Source organism: Megalobrama amblycephala, linkage group LG8, assembly GCF_018812025.1.
Source record: "Megalobrama amblycephala isolate DHTTF-2021 linkage group LG8, ASM1881202v1, whole genome shotgun sequence".
NCBI lineage: Eukaryota > Metazoa > Chordata > Actinopteri > Cypriniformes > Xenocyprididae > Megalobrama > Megalobrama amblycephala.
Window position 1 is genome coordinate 8,113,062 of NC_063051.1, and position 18,389 is coordinate 8,131,450.

The window sequence follows — 18,389 nt, forward strand, 5'->3', positions numbered from 1 at the left end:
GAACTACGGGGGAGCTCGGCTCCGCTTAATAAGACATGGGCTCCCCTGAAAATGTGATTTATGAAATTTTGGGGGGCCTCAAAAAATATTGACAACGTGTTATTTTGATGTGCAATTTCAGTTTTGTGTAATGTGATCATTGTGGATTATTATGTGTAAAATTGCAAAAATATCATTCATTCATGCATGACGGCGATTTAAACCTAATTCACTTCAATAAAGATAACTATGCTATTCTTGACATGAGCATCAAGGTGTGGGGGCGCTGCGGTGCAAATTCCACTCATGTTTAGTACGTTAACTCGAACAGCAAAGGAAGCTGACTCCAGGCCTGTGTTAAGGTGAGGCATGTTATTCGCAATTATGTGTTGTGGCTGAGTTGTTATAGGTCTGCGCGACTCTCGATGTATTAGACCTTATTTATTGGAGGGATTTTGGTATTCTTCTGCAGCCTGATGAGTAACTTTAACCATTGTTGTTGTGAACTCAAAGACAGCCTGATGCTTTGTTTATAGACTATTTGTGGGTGACTGTTTGTTGCTTCACCTATCAATTCATGTTGATAATGTATAATAGGGTAAATCCTGTATAGTGATATAGTGCTTGCATAAAGCAAGTAGCGTACACAGTCGTAGCTGTTAGGTATCTTTGTAACTCACTGTAAGCCCACGAACCCACAACTCCTGACCCACGTCTGCGTACATAAACTGCGTAGTATGAAACGCGCTGATGATGTCTGTGCAAACAGGGTGCGCGAGGGAATGTAAAAACATGGCAGGTAGGACATTGTATTATTTCATTCGGACTGAATGTAAAGACTGGATGAACATTTTATGGTCCTATACCTCCCACATACGAAATATATTTATAAAAATACAGAATCACCTATTGCACCTTTAATTACTACAATAGTCATTTCTTGCTAGAAAAACGTACATTTACACACAAACTGACCACAGCTGCAACTTTCAGACGCCATCTTTATTTTTTAGCTCATCTGTCACAGATTGGAAAGCACAGGATTGTGAGATATCAAAGGCAGTGAAGGATACATCTATTCTGCCTTCAAAAATCCATCAGATGAAGGTATCTCAGGAGACAGGAAGTGAAGCTAACATTGGATTCGGAACATTGGAATTGAAAATGCATGTTTGAGCTGTTTCTGAAAGCAACTGAAAGCAACTTGCACTGACATATCTTAAAATATCTAGTCTCAAGATGCACATCAGTAATGTTTTTTTTTTCTAAGGCACGTTTATAAAAGCTACTTATATGTCCTAAGGCCTAATCCTGGCTTAATCTAAACCCTGTCTGTGAAACCAGGCTTAAAACTTTTTGCTGCATCTATTTGCAGTCGTTGTATGTTACCTACATTTAACAAAAGCATTTGTGCAAAATCATGCACTCACCTGTCATAGAAGTCATCTCTGTAGTAATCATAGTCAAAATCATAACCGCTGCAGGGATTAAAGACAAAAAAAGCATAATTTTAAATATAAGTGATTCATAAGACTTTTTAAAAAGTGAAGGAAAATACATTACTATTAAATATTTCCAGCATTATTGAAAAAGAAAAAAGATACACACTATGTGGGGCAAGTTGCCACAATGCTAACACATGTGAGAACTATTTATGTACTTTTATTTGAAATTCTAAAATCTAAAATTAAAAGCCACTGAAACACACTAATGTTCAACTTGTTTAATGTATTTTGAAATGTTACTCCAGTGATGCAAAGCTGAATTTTTTTGCTGAAAATTTGCTGCTCAAGAAACATTTATTATAATTATCGGTGTTGAAAACAGCTGTGATGCCTAATACATTTGTGGAAACCACGATACATGTTTTTCAGGATTCTTTGATGAATAGAAAGTTCAAAATAACATTTATTAAAAATGGAAATATTGTGTAATATTATAATTATCTTTACTGTCACTTTTGATTAATAAAGTAATTTCTATCTCTCTCTGTTCCAACCCCAAACTTTGAACAGTAATGTATCTGTATTTAAAAAGTATTTAAAAGCCTTTTAGCAATATTTAAGCAATGAAACATTTATGAAAGATAAAACATGAAATATGGAAAAGGTAACACAAAAATATCAAATCATTGTTTTGACCAACAAACTGTGATTAATCTAATGTGTGAAATTACAATTTATAAAACACACATGACACATTACCCCGGTCTCTCCTATGCAATATCTAAATGTGTTTTATTGCTAAATTTGTTGTTGTGTTCATTAATAATGCACTCTAATATTACTGAATATGTTCTGCAATCACCCGTATAATGCTGCTGCAGTTCTCTTTAGTCCTTTAGGCCTGTTGGGTTTGGGTTCACCTGCCATGTTAATATCTGTGAACACAAGAGGAAAAACACACTTTCAGTCTAAAGTATCATTTAATCATCTTAAGAAATGCAGATTTTAAAAAGTGCAGAGAGTAATTATATGAAATGAGCACTGAACAGATATACATATTAAAACAATGACAGATGGCAGAAGTCTTTCAAAATGACATCTGCATCTAGTTGATAATTGCAAGTTACCGGGGCACTTTTTATCTAATGACTCTGTAATTATCACGGTGCACTGACATTACGGACACTTGTCATGAAGTGGGAGTGCTCCGATTTGCATAACCACATGCTCGTTGTGTCCACCAGAGGGCACTCAACACCCACTCAAATGGCCTAGAACGATCCCCCGTCTCTCTCTTCCCCACACTCCAGCCTCCAGAGTCTCCTTGGCTTCCACTTTATAACAGCAATGACAGGAGGAGAAGCAGAAAGAGAATAATGGATAGCTGTGAAGCAATGGAAGACATGGCTCTGTCACACGATTTCATATTTCGAACACTCAAGTGAATACAGAGGTGAAGTCTGAGACAGCAAGAGGTGGGCTTGAGGGAGAGATGTCAGCTGCAATGATTTCCTTGAACTCCAAGACTGATTGGCCAGTAGAGAACAAGTGGGACCGTGTGAGTGACGGGTCACCGGGGCTGTCAGGCGGAAGCCAAAGGCTCTGTGGAGCGCGAAACAGTGGCTAATCTGACCGCCGAAAAAAACATGTATGTCATCAAGCAGCTGCGGAGGGCTGGAGGGCAAAAGAGAGACAGAGAAACACAGATTGGAACTGAAGGAGACAGAGATCGAACTAAATAGATGGCATTTTGAGCGGGGACAAGTGCAGAGAGATAGAGACGTAAAAGAAGGAAGCAAGCAAATGAACAACTGTCTGATGTCCTCAGTGTGACACGAACACCTGCCGCTGACACACCTGTCCTGTTCCTCATTTATCTGAGGGGGGTGGGGTCAGTCCATCAGTTGCCTGGAAACCAGCACAGCTGAGAAACCAATCAGTGTCTAGAGGTCACCTCGTAGAGGACGTGCCATTACTGGCTGGTATGATGAGGCTTAAAACTACTTGATAACTGAAATAGCACTGTGATAATATGACTCCCTATTGACAGCACGTAATTCATTTGAAGGGCACCATTAAGTGGTGCTCGCTAAAGACATACACATATAGACTTCCCAGAATCTAGTAAGTGTAAACTAGGAATTGTTTATTGTCTGTAATGATCTGTTCCAAACACTGAGGCTATTTAAAACATATAGGCGTACTACAACATTACTCTTACTATTTCTAGTATAATAGCATGTATATTTTTTCAAATGTGAAGTTTACAACAGAGCATACTGCACAGAATACTTTGTCCCAACTTTCCATTCCCAGAGTGATGACTAAACTAGGGCTGGGCGATATATCGCATGCGATTGTCACGCGCATTTCTTCAGTAAAGCCGGTTCCCTGATTACCGCTAAATCGCCATCACCTGCTTTCAAATGGAGCGGCATTTAATAGACAGAACCGTAGTTCACTGATAAGCCACGCAATATCGCGTTCATTATCGAAGGCGATTCATCTGCGATATGCGATATTGCGTGGCTTATCAGTGATCTACGGTTCTGTCTATTAAATGCCGCTCTATTTGAAAGCAGGTGATGGCGATTTAGCGGTAATCAGGGAACCGGCTTTACTGACGAAATGTGCGTGACAATCTCATGCGATATATCGCCCAGCCCTAGACTAAACTATAATATTAATTATAGGATTATTAACATCTCCTTCTGGACTTGCTAATTGATCAGGCTGCTATTTAATAAATATTTGTTATTAAATATTGTTTCAAATATCTAAATAAATAACATTAGTATTATTTTTTTTATTATTATTATTATTAATATGTTTCTTCAATATAACATACTACAGTTTGAAATATTTAAATAAATCACTGCATACATACTATTTCATATACAATAAAAAATAATAGGCAGTAATCCAGTACATAATAATATCAGTACTTAATTAATAAATATATGTTAATATATGTTATTAATTATATAATAAATAAATAATATTTAATAAATAATATATCATTATTATTACAGTATATACAGTATATATGTGTGTGTGTGTATATATATATATATATATATATATATATATATATATATATATACACACACACACACACATATATAAATATATATACACACATAGTGCATGCTAACATAATTCCCTCTGGTAAGTGCCCTACTTTTACAGCAAAATAATAATCAGTAAAACAACTACATGGAAAACTTCAATACAAACTCAGAACTGACTGAGGTCAAGGGTCAAGTGCCCTGAAGAGTGGAGAATGATGCTGTCCCATTGGCCACCTTATAACGTTGATCTACTTGCACTGCACTACATTGACCTCCCTCTGACCCTTCACAGTGATGGCCACAGGAAACTGTCATCAATAGATATTAATCTTAACCGCTTTAGTGTCATGGGGATCGCTCTTGGCAGCAGTCATAGTGTATGCTAACCAAACACTCCACAGGGTGCTTAAAAAGTCAGCTTGCTCCTACAGCAAATGTTGCGCACTATTTTTTAACCTTGGAGAGATGTCATTCAAATTGGATATAGAACTATAGGGTGACCAGACGTCCTGTTTTCAGCTCTATTTTTAGTGTCCTGACTTATTATGTAAAAATCATATTTTGTCCCATATTTCATCTTTTCTAAAATTTCTTTATTGCTGAGTGATAGAGCGATAATCTTCTGTCCTAATCAAAGGTAGCAAATAATGTCATAGTATAATTTAAAGAACAAAATAACCATCCAATCACAATTTATTTTACGTTTTTACGCTCACATGAGTTGGTTTCTCAGGCAATTAAAAAAAGTTATATTTCGCAAAACTGCAACGAAATCGTTTACAGGTCACGTAAATCCTGGTGTACGTAAAAGTTGATCATTCTTTAAAGATGGCGCAGTATGTTTGGACAGAAGACATTTAGAAAATATTGCAAAAGTTTTGCGCACATCTGTAATGGAAACCAGGCTTGTGATATAGAGTGTGCAGGAGATCAGTTCGGATGCGAAAATGCTGTACTACTAGTTATAGCACAAAAAATATAAATGAACATCGGAAGGTATGTATAAAGAAACAGTAAAAACTCACTGAAATGTATCATGTCTCATGTAATCAGTGTTTCAATCACGGAAAGACGTCAATAAAACAGCTTGTAAACAATGTCACACAACACATTTACTTCAGGAAAGACATTCAGTGACCATAAACATGTTAGTTAGCAAGAGAAAATAACTATATGCACTATATACTATCTCATTTATTGAACAGTATGTTTGAATAAATCTGTCTTGAAAACAAGTTATGACAGCCACTGTTTAAATGTTTATATTTCAACAGCAAATTGGAGTAGAAACATAATTATATAATTAAAACGTCTTATCTCTGGCCATGGAGTTTGTTTAAGGCATACTTGGTTCGTTACCGTGGAGCGTATGTTTATGAATGCATCATGAATGCATTCATGGACAGCTGAAAAATCTTGACTCAGTGTAAAAGCAATAAAGGCAATGCTTTTCGTTTTCGTATAACTATATCAATTTCTTATATACAGTAGTGGCCAATTTCTGGAGAGGATATTTCTCAGTATTTGCTTTTAATGACTCTACAGAATCAATATTGGGAAGAAGAACACACACAGTACTCAATAAATTTTGCCCATGTGGCGTACATTTTTTTTTTTTTGGTATAACACAATTTGTCATGTATCATTGAGTTATTACAAACAAAACAACTGCGAGTATACATTAGTTTCATGTAAAAAGCACAACTATATGGCTACAATAAAATGTTTGAATACAAGGGCATAAATGTCCATTTTCTTAGGCCAGACATCACTTTTGGCCACTACTCTAGCTAACGTTATTGTCATGTGTAGATATGTGTGCGCTGTAGAGGTGAGGGTGCCTTTCAGTCCCGTATTTCACTCTGAGAAATCTGGTCACCCTATATATAAAACACACCAATACAGTATACTAGCAAACTACAAACTCACCGAGGGTTTGTCCAGCAAGCACACGTCCATTTTCTCCAATGACTGCTCCACGAGCGTGTCTCTCATTAGCGTATTGAACGAAGGCGTAGCCCTTGTGAACTGAGCAGCCCAAAACTCTGCCATACTTGGAGAAGATCGTCTCTACGTCGCTCTTTTTCACCACCGCTGTGTTCAGGTTGCCAATAAACACGCGTGAGTTGATCGACTTGGGGTCATTTTTGTTGGTAATGTTGCTCGTCTGGACTTTCAGTGACATCTTGGTTGAAATGTGAACGGCAGTCTGGGGAAGAAACAGATTTACTTTCATTAACTGTGTAAAATCACCTGATTTTATAAATGGCATCAACAGAAATATATAAATAAAAGATAAATAGTTAACTTTCATCAAATTCAAGTTATAATAAATACCAATATTATTTATTATAATTAAAAACATGAATTATTAGTATTTATTATTATTTATAACATTAAAATTATTATTGTTAATAAAATAATAATTACTATTTAAAACATTTTAACACATTTTTATTATTATCATCATTATCATTATTATTTATAATATAATAATAACCCATATTAGTTAACATAATAGCCAGGACCATCCATATAATAGATAGGCCTATATCTGGGGCCGTAAAGGTGCTGATTCTGCCCTTGAGCAAACATGAATCATCCTGATCACACACACGTCCTGACCTATATATCACCTAATTAATGAAGAAGTGATCAAAGCTCTCCTGACACCAGCAAAGCACATCTGATGTACTCCATTTCTCCTGGGCAAGACTGGCTACACCCTACGCAGTGAAATCAGACAGCACTGTAATTAGCACACTGATCAAAGTGTTAATGATAGGCCATAAGAAAGAACAATCACACATGAGATCTCTGTATCTCAGTTGTTTCTCCTAGACTGCAATGGAATTCAGTTGAGAGCAAAGGGAGAAACTTTTGCTTAAGTCTCCTCTAGAGTTTCAGAAGATCTCTCAATAATGACTACATTTACATGCACCCTCATAATGCGATTAAAAAGAGATTTAGGCAATATTATGATTAAACTTTACCTCATGTAAACTTAATACTTGGATCACACATTGATGCGATTAAGCTCATAATTGTAGTAACCATAATCGTTAAATGTGGCGTATGACGATCGCAATAAACAGGCATGTAAACACTTTAATCGCTTTAATCTACGGCAGCGGCTATTTGCATAATAAATGCTATTTACACTAAGTGAAAATAGCTGTAGATTCTATTTACACCATGTAAAAGTATCAGTTCTTTGCAATAAGAGTAAATAGTAATTAGATGCTATCTATACTTTATATTGACAGATACTATTTACACCCCAGTATTTTTGTACAATAACAGGATGCAATAATATCATAGAGTGTAAATGATTATATTTATTAAAAATTATTAAATGGATGCTGCCTTTTTGGGAGAATCCTTACCCTACCCAATAAACACTTTTAATATCATTAAACACTCGTTCACAGTTTATTTCCACTTTTATTTTCATTTTTATTGAAAATAAATGCGAGCTCGGCAAAAAGCGGATTCAAACCCACATCGATTGCGTTTAAAGCCAGGTCTGCAAGCCATACTCACTACTGCTATGCCACTGAAGATGTTGAAATCCAAGCATCTTTTTTAAAACTTGAGTGGGCGGAGCAAGTGTAAATAGCATTTGCCAACAAGGGACGCTATTTGCACTTAGTGTAAATAGATGCTCTGTTAATCTATTCCACTCTGACCAAAGCGCGCATGTGCTTGTGACGTAAATAGATGGATGTGAGTAGATGGAGTAGATGGAGTGACTTGTTTTCCCAGACAAAGACCATATGTGGACATTTTCCAAGTTCATCTACTAGAATCATTCAACCTGAAGTAATGACAAAGCTTAGTGACCTGTGTAAGGTATAATTGCTGTGGAAATGTGAATGTACGCAGAGAGAGCGGCCTACAAGCTCCTTCTAAATGTTGAAGCTGGCTTCTGCTGATGAAACTGCAAACTATTCAAACCCCCATGTCATCCAAGATGTTCATGTCTTTCTTTCGTCAGTCGAAAAGAAATTAAGGTTTTTGATGAGAACATTCCAGGATTATTCTCCTTATAGTGGACCTCAATGGCCTCCAAACGGTTGAAGGTCAAAATTATAGTTTCAGTGCAGCTTCAAAGGGCTTTAAACGATACCAGACGAGGAATAAGAGTCTTATCTAGCAAAACGATCGGTCATTTTCGAAAAAAATTTAGATGTATATGCTTTATATAAACAAACGATCACCTTTCAAGTGCTTCCACCAAAACCGCACTTTTGTATTCTTCAAAAAGCTTACGCTGTATGTCCTACGCCTTCCCTATTCTACTTACGGAAAAAATGGAACTGCCGCTGCGTTCGTTCCGTAAGTAGAATTCCGTAAGTGAAAGTGAACTAATCCTTTAAGTCCTTACTCTGATTATTGGAAATAATCAACTGGTGCACATGCAAACATAGACAATGTCTCAAACAGTCCTTAGATTTGCCAAAATAACGAAGTCTAGGGCAAGCGACGTCTTATTTCAACTAGGGCACGAAATAATGCATAACTGCTGCCTTTCATGACACCCACTATTCACAATCAAATCAGTTCCCATTGGATAAATTACATTGAAGTAAAATGGACTGCATTTCATGAGCTACAAAAGAACAACCTCCAATAAGTTTTCCTCTGAGAAGACTTATGTTTCATAAGTTTCATAGTGAAGGGACATAATAAGTTAAGATTATTTTGGAGCTTATTATGAGGACAGAAAAGAAATCTGAGGTTAAAAGACACTGTGCTTCTGACCTCTACACGTGTGGCACACCGCTGTTCCTTATTAGCAGCGTTGTAGTGCGGCTGAATGTGAAATCAGGGGAGAGTGAAGACCAAACTGCAAGCCTGTCAGGGTCAATTGACTGTGTCCCAGGTTTGAGAGAAATAAGGTCTGTTTTGAGGGCCGTTCAGACAGCCGCTTCCCTCTGACAGGGTCTGCTAATCACACAACATTCTCAGAGCAAGCGGAGGGGAAGGTCATTTAGTGTGAAAGAGACGTTTTTCCTCTAATTACTAGCGCCTCTGTATATCTCACATTGCTGGGATTGTACAAGTCTTTGAAGCATGTGCTGCCTTTTTTCCTCCTTGTTACAAGGACCTGGGCAATAAAGGTTTTTGAACTTTGCTTTTTACTGCACGCTATCATCCCGCTCGCAGAAATAACCAGCCAATTCAATGCTGTGCTCAGACTCGCCTTTAAAATCTGCCTCCGTGGGACCCATTAACACCTGTTAAAGAGTTTCTAAGAGTTCGGTTGTTGAAAGTGTCCAAAGGTTTAGGGATCGTGGAATGTAATTAAATGATCGATTAGACTGGGAAAACACTGGACCAGATTCTTCCATCATGCCATTTTGGACAGCATCCTGACAGAAGCATTCATGCAGCTGAAAGACTCACACTACCTCCGGCTAAGTTAATGAGCTGTGGGTTTGCAGCTCTTCCATTTTTCCTCATTATGTCATTCACACAATTAACCCATTCAAGCATACTATTTTGCATGAGTTTAATCAAAATGAAACCAAAAAAACAAAAACAAGGATGCACCAATTTGGATATTTTTGTCAGATAAAACAAAAACAAAAAATGCGAGGCTGATACTGATTCTGATCCTTTTGCTACTTTTTTTTTGTTTTGGAATTATGGAATTACGCATTTAAATAAACACATATTATATTATAATAATATATAAACAAATATACTATATATAATTTATTCCTGTGATGGCAAAGCTGAATTTTCAGCAATCAAAAATGATTTCTTCAGAAATCATTCTAATATGCTGATTTGATGTTCATAAATATTTTTTCTTATTATTCAATGTTGAAAACAGATGTGCTGCTTAATATTTATGTGAAAACCATGATACTTCAGGATTATTTGATGAATAGAAAGTTCTAAAGAACAGCATTTATTTGCAAAAGAAATTTAATTGTGACATAAATGTCTTTACTGTCACTTTTGATCACTTAATGCATCTTTATTCAAATAATAATATTCTTAAAAATATTATAGTGTCTCTTATTTAATCTCTAATCAATAAACCCCACTTTATACCAATTGTGGAACAGTGGAAAAACATAACATTATCACTGTGATTGTGATTATTACAATCAAAACTACATTTATAAAAAGTGAACTTAAAGTGTTCTTTCTTTACAACAAAAATAACATTTTTGCTCTTTCACAGCAGTTTGTTTCATTATGTATTGGATGAGACACAGTTGTGGTCCAAAGCCATGAAATCGTATTTTGCATCATTTTATTAAAAATTAATTTGATAATATAATTATTTAGCTTTTTTCTTCTACACTGCGCATGCCATTCACAGACTCTTGTCAGATGCAATACCTCTTACTTGTTTTGATGATTTAATGCAAGCAATATATTGCATATGTTTCACCACATCAAGTTAAGGGAAAAACTACTTTAGGCATTCTAGAAAAAAACTCTGATGCTGAATATAAAATAAAAGTGACTCTCACCAAAGAAGGCAGAGAACTGTGCACATATAAACACAAATACTTGCATCATTATGGGTCAAGACTATTCTTTTGATGCTCAACAACATCAAACTCATACGAGAAGCATCCAACATGCTTTTCATTTCCAGATTTCATTTATTCTTGAATGTATTCATTGATTAGATTATGAGCAGAAAAAAACCTATACAATGCAATAAATATACCTCATAAGTTATTATTAAAAATACTATTTTTTAGTAATAATAATCAGCATTTTTCATGCTTACGGACAATATGCTGATCATTTCAATTTGATCAATAATTGGCTGATACATCTGTGCAACAAGTATAACTGGCATATTTAATCACCAGTAATGTGGTGAGCACAGGGAACTGTTTTTTAACAGTGTAATGGATGAAATTAACAGAGCAGAGATTGAATTGGATAGAGTCCAGGCCAAACAGCAAAGCGGTCCATCAGGAATAGAGACACCGAGCTCTCTCTCTCTCTCTCTCTCTCTCTCACTGCACTGTGAGGTAAGCATATGACTCTGGCACGCAAATGTTTGACTCTCCAGACATTTGGCAGCCGCACGAGTTTCCCAGAAGCAGCAGCTTGCACTGCACAACACACTAACACCAGGTTATTAAAATGTCCGGGGAGCTGGATGGATGATCATCTGCCTTTACTGCTGACCTGAAGCCTGTTTTGCATTTTGTAGTAGTAACATTTCAGGTTAAAGTGTGTTAAACTGAGCTCTCAGCACTTTCGGCATACTGATAATGTGCTCATACGAGTATATCATTTACTCATAATGGATTCAACACTTCTTAAAGAACACAAGATAAATTGAGATTTTAAAATTACAGTGCAGTTATGTGCGGTTTATTGACTGTTGGTGATCTATTGTAAGATTTGCTGTAAAGGTGCATCTGAGTCTTAAACTATGGATTCTGTCTACACTGTAGAAAATATTAGTAATTTGGAAAATGCTATACAAAACATGTTAATTGGTAATAATAATAATTTTATGGTAGACGTGCAGAATAAGGCGTTCATATGTGCTTTATAAGTACTAATAAGCAACTAGTTAATAGTTACTTTATTAAGTAATATGGTTGCATTTAGGTATTCAGTCTTCTGAATGTATTTAGTTTATATATAGTAACAGTGTCATTATTTGTATATAATATAATATAATATAATATAATATAATATAATATAATATAATATAATAAAAGAGCATATATAAAATATGAGTAAACTGAAACCTTGGCAGATCCATGAGTCTATCATAGTAAAAACACAATGAGCAATTATACATGCACACTACCCTTGATCAGCTATGTAATTGCCATAATGCAGAACAAATTGAATTTTGTTTGACTTTACAAAGTCATGTGCTTGAACTCTCTCGCTCTCTCTCTCTCTCTCACACACACACACACACACACACTAGTGATTACTGCACGTGGGTGCTGGGGATAATTTATATTCTATTTGAGCTTGTGCCAAAATCATCTCTGTCAGTAACGGTATTTTACAGACAGGCAAATGTGTTTGGAGGTCACTTAATAGCTCCAAATGAGACCACCTGCCCCTCCCTGCATGTACAAACCGAACAAGCATGAAACTGTCTGGTACCTTTTCCTGAGATGTTGATAGCCCTCTTTTGGGATCAAACAGCATCAAATTCTGTTTGGAAACAGCACTTTGGGAATTAGGTTTCCTCCACGGTTGCCTAAGGCAACTAAATGAGAGTCTGAGCATTGAGGAAGGCATAAATTCATCAGCCAATCAGCTCCTCAGGTGCTTTTTACTGGATGCAGCATGCACAACCTTGGTGCGAGCAAAGATTTAAAGGTCCTGTTCTTCGTGATCCCATGTTTCAAACTTTAGTTAGTGTGTAATGTTGTTGTTAGAGTATAAATAAAATCTGTAAAATGTTAAAGCTCAAAGTTCAATGCCAAGCGAGATATTTTATTTAACAGAAGTCGCCTACATCGAACGGCCAGTTTGGACTACATCCCTCTACTTCCTTCTTTAATGACGTCACTAAAACAGTTTTTTGACTAACCTCCGCCCACAGGAATACACAAGAGTTGCGTTTGTAGAGTGTGTTTGTCGCCATGTCGTCGAAACGCTGTTATTTTCATCCCGCAGTCCAATCACCGGGTCTGATTCCGGCTCAAATTGATAGGGTAAAATTAAAGACATGTTTACAATAACACTGAGCGCGTGCATCTCCACGTTATGGTAAGAGGCGTGACTTTTCCGGGCACGGTGCGCTCAGAGCTGTCGAATCACAACACAGGAACCGCTGGCACAATCAGAACTCGTTACGTATTTCTGAAGGAGGGACTTCATAGAACAAGGAAGTCATCAGCCCGTTTTTATGACAGTGGAAACAGCGTTATACAGATAAGTAAATTATGTGAAAAATACTGTGTTTTTTTACACGCGAAACATGAACACATGTTATATTGCACACTATAAACACAATCAAAGCTTCAAAAAAACACGAAAAACGGGACCTTTAAAGAGATTTTTGTTTTATTTGATTGTTAAAGGAATAAACTCTAAAAGAGTACAATTTGCTTTCTTCTGTGGTGTGGAAACAATTTTCACTCAAAAATAGCAAATTTCACAAATAATTACAAAGTAACAGGTTGAATTAAACATGAAATTCTGAAGTAGAAATAGTGCAATAGTATCTTCTTGAAAAACATCAGTTTTATCTACCGTTTTGAAAAATTATTTATTATTTGTATGAATGATCTTCCCTAAAGCATTGTAACTTAGGTAATGCTTGAAAATCAGCGTAGATCTATGAAGTGACAAACTGCAAAATTGCACCTAAAATGGATGGTTGAAATTTGTGTCATTATTCATAAAAAACACTGAGACTTGATGTTCCACAGAGGAAAGAATCTCATACAGGTTTGGAACGACATGAGGTATGAGTAAATGATGACAGAATTTTCATTTTTGGGTGAACTGTTCCTTTTCTATGCAGTGTGCAATGTAACTCATTAATATTTTATTTAAATAATCTTTCAAATAATATTCAATAAATGCATTAAATATATGAATATGTAAATAAACTCATTTGTGTTTGTACAAACAAAATGGTGGCATGATTGTTGCAGACAACTGTATAAATGAGATTAAGAAGAAAAACTGCCAAATATTGCACATTTTTGCTAGCCTCCTTCCTCTTCCTTTCAGACACCCAAGGGCGTCAGTTGTGCAGCATTGCTGTCACCGTTATCACTCCGGGGAGTAAAGAGCAGACCACCGCTTGATTGGCGAATGTCCCTCAAGCGTAGCTCTCACCTCCCTATTGTGCACACCTCAATACTGGCAACACACTGGACCTCGTTATGCTCAGTATGTCACTGCCAGTATCAGTCACAGGGTCTCAGTGGGATGCTTACACCTCGACCCACAGATGAATGTTAAATACTGTTTTGCACAAAATTCTCAAAACAAATATACCGTTCAAAAGTTTAGGATCAGTGCGATATTTGCATTAAATTGATCAAAAGTGACAGTAAGAATTTCGTAATGTTACAAAAGATTTGTATTCAAAATAAATGTTCTTTTGAACATCCTATTAATAAAATAATCCTGAACTACTGTTTTCAACATTGATAATAATAAGAAATATTGAGCAGCAAATCAGCATATTAGAATGATTTCTGAAAGATCATGTGACTGAAGACTGCAGTGATGCTGGAAATTCACCTTTGATCACAGGAATAAATTACATTTTAAAATATATTCAAATAGAAGGCAGTTATTTTAAATTGTAATAATTTTTCACAATATTACAATTTTTACTTTATTCTTGATCAAATAAATGCAGCCTTGGTGAGTTTAAGAGACTTCTTTCAAAAAACATTTTAAAAAATCTTACTGACCCCAACTTTTGAACTGTAGTGTATAGGAAATTAGGTTGAATATTTAGGAAACCAAATACAAATATTTCCCATTAGTTAAAGGGATAGTTCACAGAAAAATGAAAATTCTGTCATCATTTACTCATCCTCAAGTTGAATTTCTTTCTTTTGCTGAACACAAAGGAAGATATTTTGAAGAATGTCGGTAACAAAACCCCATTGACTTCCAAAGTATTTTTTTCCATACTATGGAAGTCAATGGGGCCCATCAACTATTTGGTTACCCATAACCCAGGGGTATCCAAACTCAGTCCTGGAGGATGCAAAGTTTAGCTCCAACCCCAATTAAACACACCTGAACTGGCTAATCAAGATCTAACTAGGCAAACAGAAACTTACTTCCAGGCAGGTGTTTTGGAGCTGGTTGGAGCTAAACTATGCAGGACAGCGGCCCTCCAGGACCAAGTTTGGACACAACTAAATAAGTGAATAAATGACAGAATTTTCATTTTTGGGTGAACTATCCCTTTAAATTACAACTTTAAAACATAAAACCTGTTTAACAGAATGCTGTTTATAGTTAAGATCTGTCATTATTGGTAAAAAAAAAAAAAAAAAAAAAAAAAAAGAAAGAAAGAAAACCATGCAGTCGCAATGAACGTCATAAAAGCAGTCTATAACTCATTGACTTTTTCAGTTTCTTCCTCACACACAGCTATCAGCTTATTAAGAATATAGTGTACAAATCACATGGACCACATTTAGAATAATTTATGGGTGTGTTATTGTGATTCTGGAGCTTGACATTCTCTTTCTCTTTCATTATATTAAACACAATGGCCAGGACATTCTTCAAAAGACCTCCTTTTGTGTTCCACAGAAGAGAGAAAGTCAAATCAGTTTAAAGCGACACAAGGGTGAGCAAATGATGACAGAATTTTCATTTTTAGATGAACTATCCCTTTAAACCAGACAGCATGGCAGCTGAGGAAAATACACACGGTTGGTGGCTGCTTGTGTCAAATTTATATCTCTAAGCCCCCCCCCCCCCCCCCATCCACTCCAAATTCTCTATTTTCTTTTTTCTCGACTCTGAGGGCAGGTGTTGCCAGAGATAAAAGAGAACGCAGAATAAACGAGTGTGCTTATAATGATGACGTCCCCTCTCATCCCTGCTTTTCCTTTTCTCTATCTCACTTCGCTAATTTCCCGTCAGCGTCTGATGTCTTGCTTATTACCAATGGCCTCTGAAACCACAGAATAATTAGCCAAGGAAAATAAACACGGGGTGCCAACGGATGCATGAAGGTCATCGGGTGTCATACTTCACTGTGAGCTGGATGACGAGGGATATGGGGGTTGCTGCAGATGAACGGATGACAGTATTGATTATTTTTTTCGGATGACAGCATTTGATTATGTTTGAGTTATTGGATCTGTGCTGTGGTTGCACGTGCTGATGCTAAGAGAGAGGGTCGGCAGCACTGGGAAATGTGATTCTAATGGTTGGCACCAGCTATGTTTTGTATGTATGTATGTGTGGTTCTATATGTTTATGTGTCCTCTGAGCTACAGGCACCTATATGTCAAGTTCACAGTGATTAGTCATAAAAACAAAAGCAGAGAGAAGGAAATAGCTTTGTCTTGTTTGTGGAGTAGGGCTTCTTTTTTCAGTACATGAACAATTGGGTGTTGGTGTTTCAGCATGCCCGCATGAAAAGCATGAAACAAAGAGGACTATGAGGGTCTTAACAAATATCATGGCAAGAAAATTTCCAGTCGTTTAAAATAACTAATAATTAAATATTATTATTTTAAATTATATTTATCAACATTTGCATATGGCATGGTTTAATATTTTAACAAAATGTATTTTATGTATTCATAATTATGCAATACCACATTCATAGTGAGCGTTTGTGTGTAGCCTACCAGCGGCCAAGTGCAGCAGACATTCAGACCGACTTTGTGATGTCGAGTTTGATGTTGCTTTTACACAACAGTTCAGCAAACAGTAAGTTAATATTGAGTAACTTACATTTTAGGCACAATATTTCCATTTACTTTATCTATTTTTCATTCCAAAATAAAATAGCTTGACAAATGAAGTAGTTCCAACATCTCAGAGCAACACAAATGTGTTTCGTTCCTGGATGAATCAGCGTTTTTGAACAAATCGGTTCATCGAATGGCTCAATGATTCAACTTGTCGCCACCTGCTGGTGTAATGATGTAACCTGAAGAAAGAGTCACCTGTCATGACAAATTGGGTCCTCCCTCGAAATCCAGGTCCCTCCAAAGTCTCAGTTAATGATTATCCTAAGTATATACGAATGATATTAATTTAAAATATGCATATAGCTTACTATATAATGTGTAAGAAAACAAATTAGTGCATAATAAATGTAACTGAATGCAATTTCTTACACTTGTTTAACTGTTAATTAATTAATGATAATTATAATAGCATATTAAGTGAATAGTTGAACATCTTTAATTTGTTTTATTTATAACTGAAATATCTCGACATTTAACACTTAATTTAAAACATAATTACATTAAAGATGATTGTGAATACATGTAGGGTAAGTGTAAATGCATGTATAAACTAAGCTATCAAGCTAATCGGGTATCTGTATGCTATGCTAGTACATAAGCTAACTAATACAGACATAGTTGAAACAGCACTTTTCATACTATAGGAAAGTCTGTTCACTCGGCGGCCATATTTGCAATGCCTCCAGGCAGCTATTTCGGGCATCCAAGACCAAGTCCTATCTACCTGAATGGGGAAATCCTAAAATCTCTAATTTAACTAAAAGTTAAATAACATATTTCAAATCAGCAACAAAATCTGACATGAACTGTCCCATAAATGTTGTTACTTTTGCTCAAATTGCGTTAAAAAAGCTTATGTTTCAAGCTAGACCAGCCAATGCGCATGAGCAGGCCTAAGTGCGAGTCTCAGGTTTCTTTGGGATTTTAATGGCAGCTGCAGTGACGCAATGACTTTACTAATCAGTGATTGGAACTGGATTTAGAAGGTGGGACGTATTCAGCCATATTGCGCATTGCAGTTTCTCCCATTCATAGGAGTCTTTGTATATCTATTCTATAGTCTTTGAAAATATATAAGCCAATTCCTTAGCACATGCAGGTCAGAGAACCTGATTAGAACCTGATCAAATTAACTGCACAAACATATAACACTTAAAACCTCCTGATTTTAAACCTCCTGTTTAGATATTCATGAAACGATCCTCCTAATCCAAACAAATTGCATAAATCCACTGCCTACATCTTATTACAGATGTCACAAGATGCTACCTATATACGAACCGTCAGAATAGTATAACTTCCAAAAAAGGTAAAATGGAAGTCAATTGCAGAGTAAATGTCAAAAAAAAAAGACTTCTGTCTGCCTTCCTAAGGCAAAAGCAAACTCTTTTCACCCCCCATGGATAAGTGCAAAACGTATACTGTATCAAACCAAAGCACATACAAAAATATTAATAAAA

General features: G+C 36.1%; 1 protein-coding gene across 4 annotated transcripts in view; it reads right to left on the reverse strand.

Moving 5' to 3' along the window:
- raly (RALY heterogeneous nuclear ribonucleoprotein) overlaps nucleotides 1-18,389 on the reverse strand; it is a 94,972-nt gene that overhangs the window by 13,051 nt on the left and 63,532 nt on the right. For 2 of the 4 annotated variants that reach the window (XM_048199045.1, XM_048199044.1), the window contains 3 exons: nucleotides 6,425-6,704; nucleotides 2,287-2,359; nucleotides 1,410-1,457 (listed from right to left, as the gene is read on the reverse strand). In XM_048199045.1, coding sequence (XP_048055002.1) covers nucleotides 1,410-1,457; nucleotides 2,287-2,359; nucleotides 6,425-6,680 — 377 coding nt within the window. In that variant the 5' untranslated portion in view covers nucleotides 6,681-6,704. Of the gene's footprint in view, nucleotides 1-1,409; nucleotides 1,458-2,286; nucleotides 2,360-6,424; nucleotides 6,705-7,131; nucleotides 7,156-12,613; nucleotides 12,756-18,389 lie in introns of those variants that run through there. The other 2 variants (XM_048199043.1, XM_048199046.1) reach the window with 2 other exon arrangements.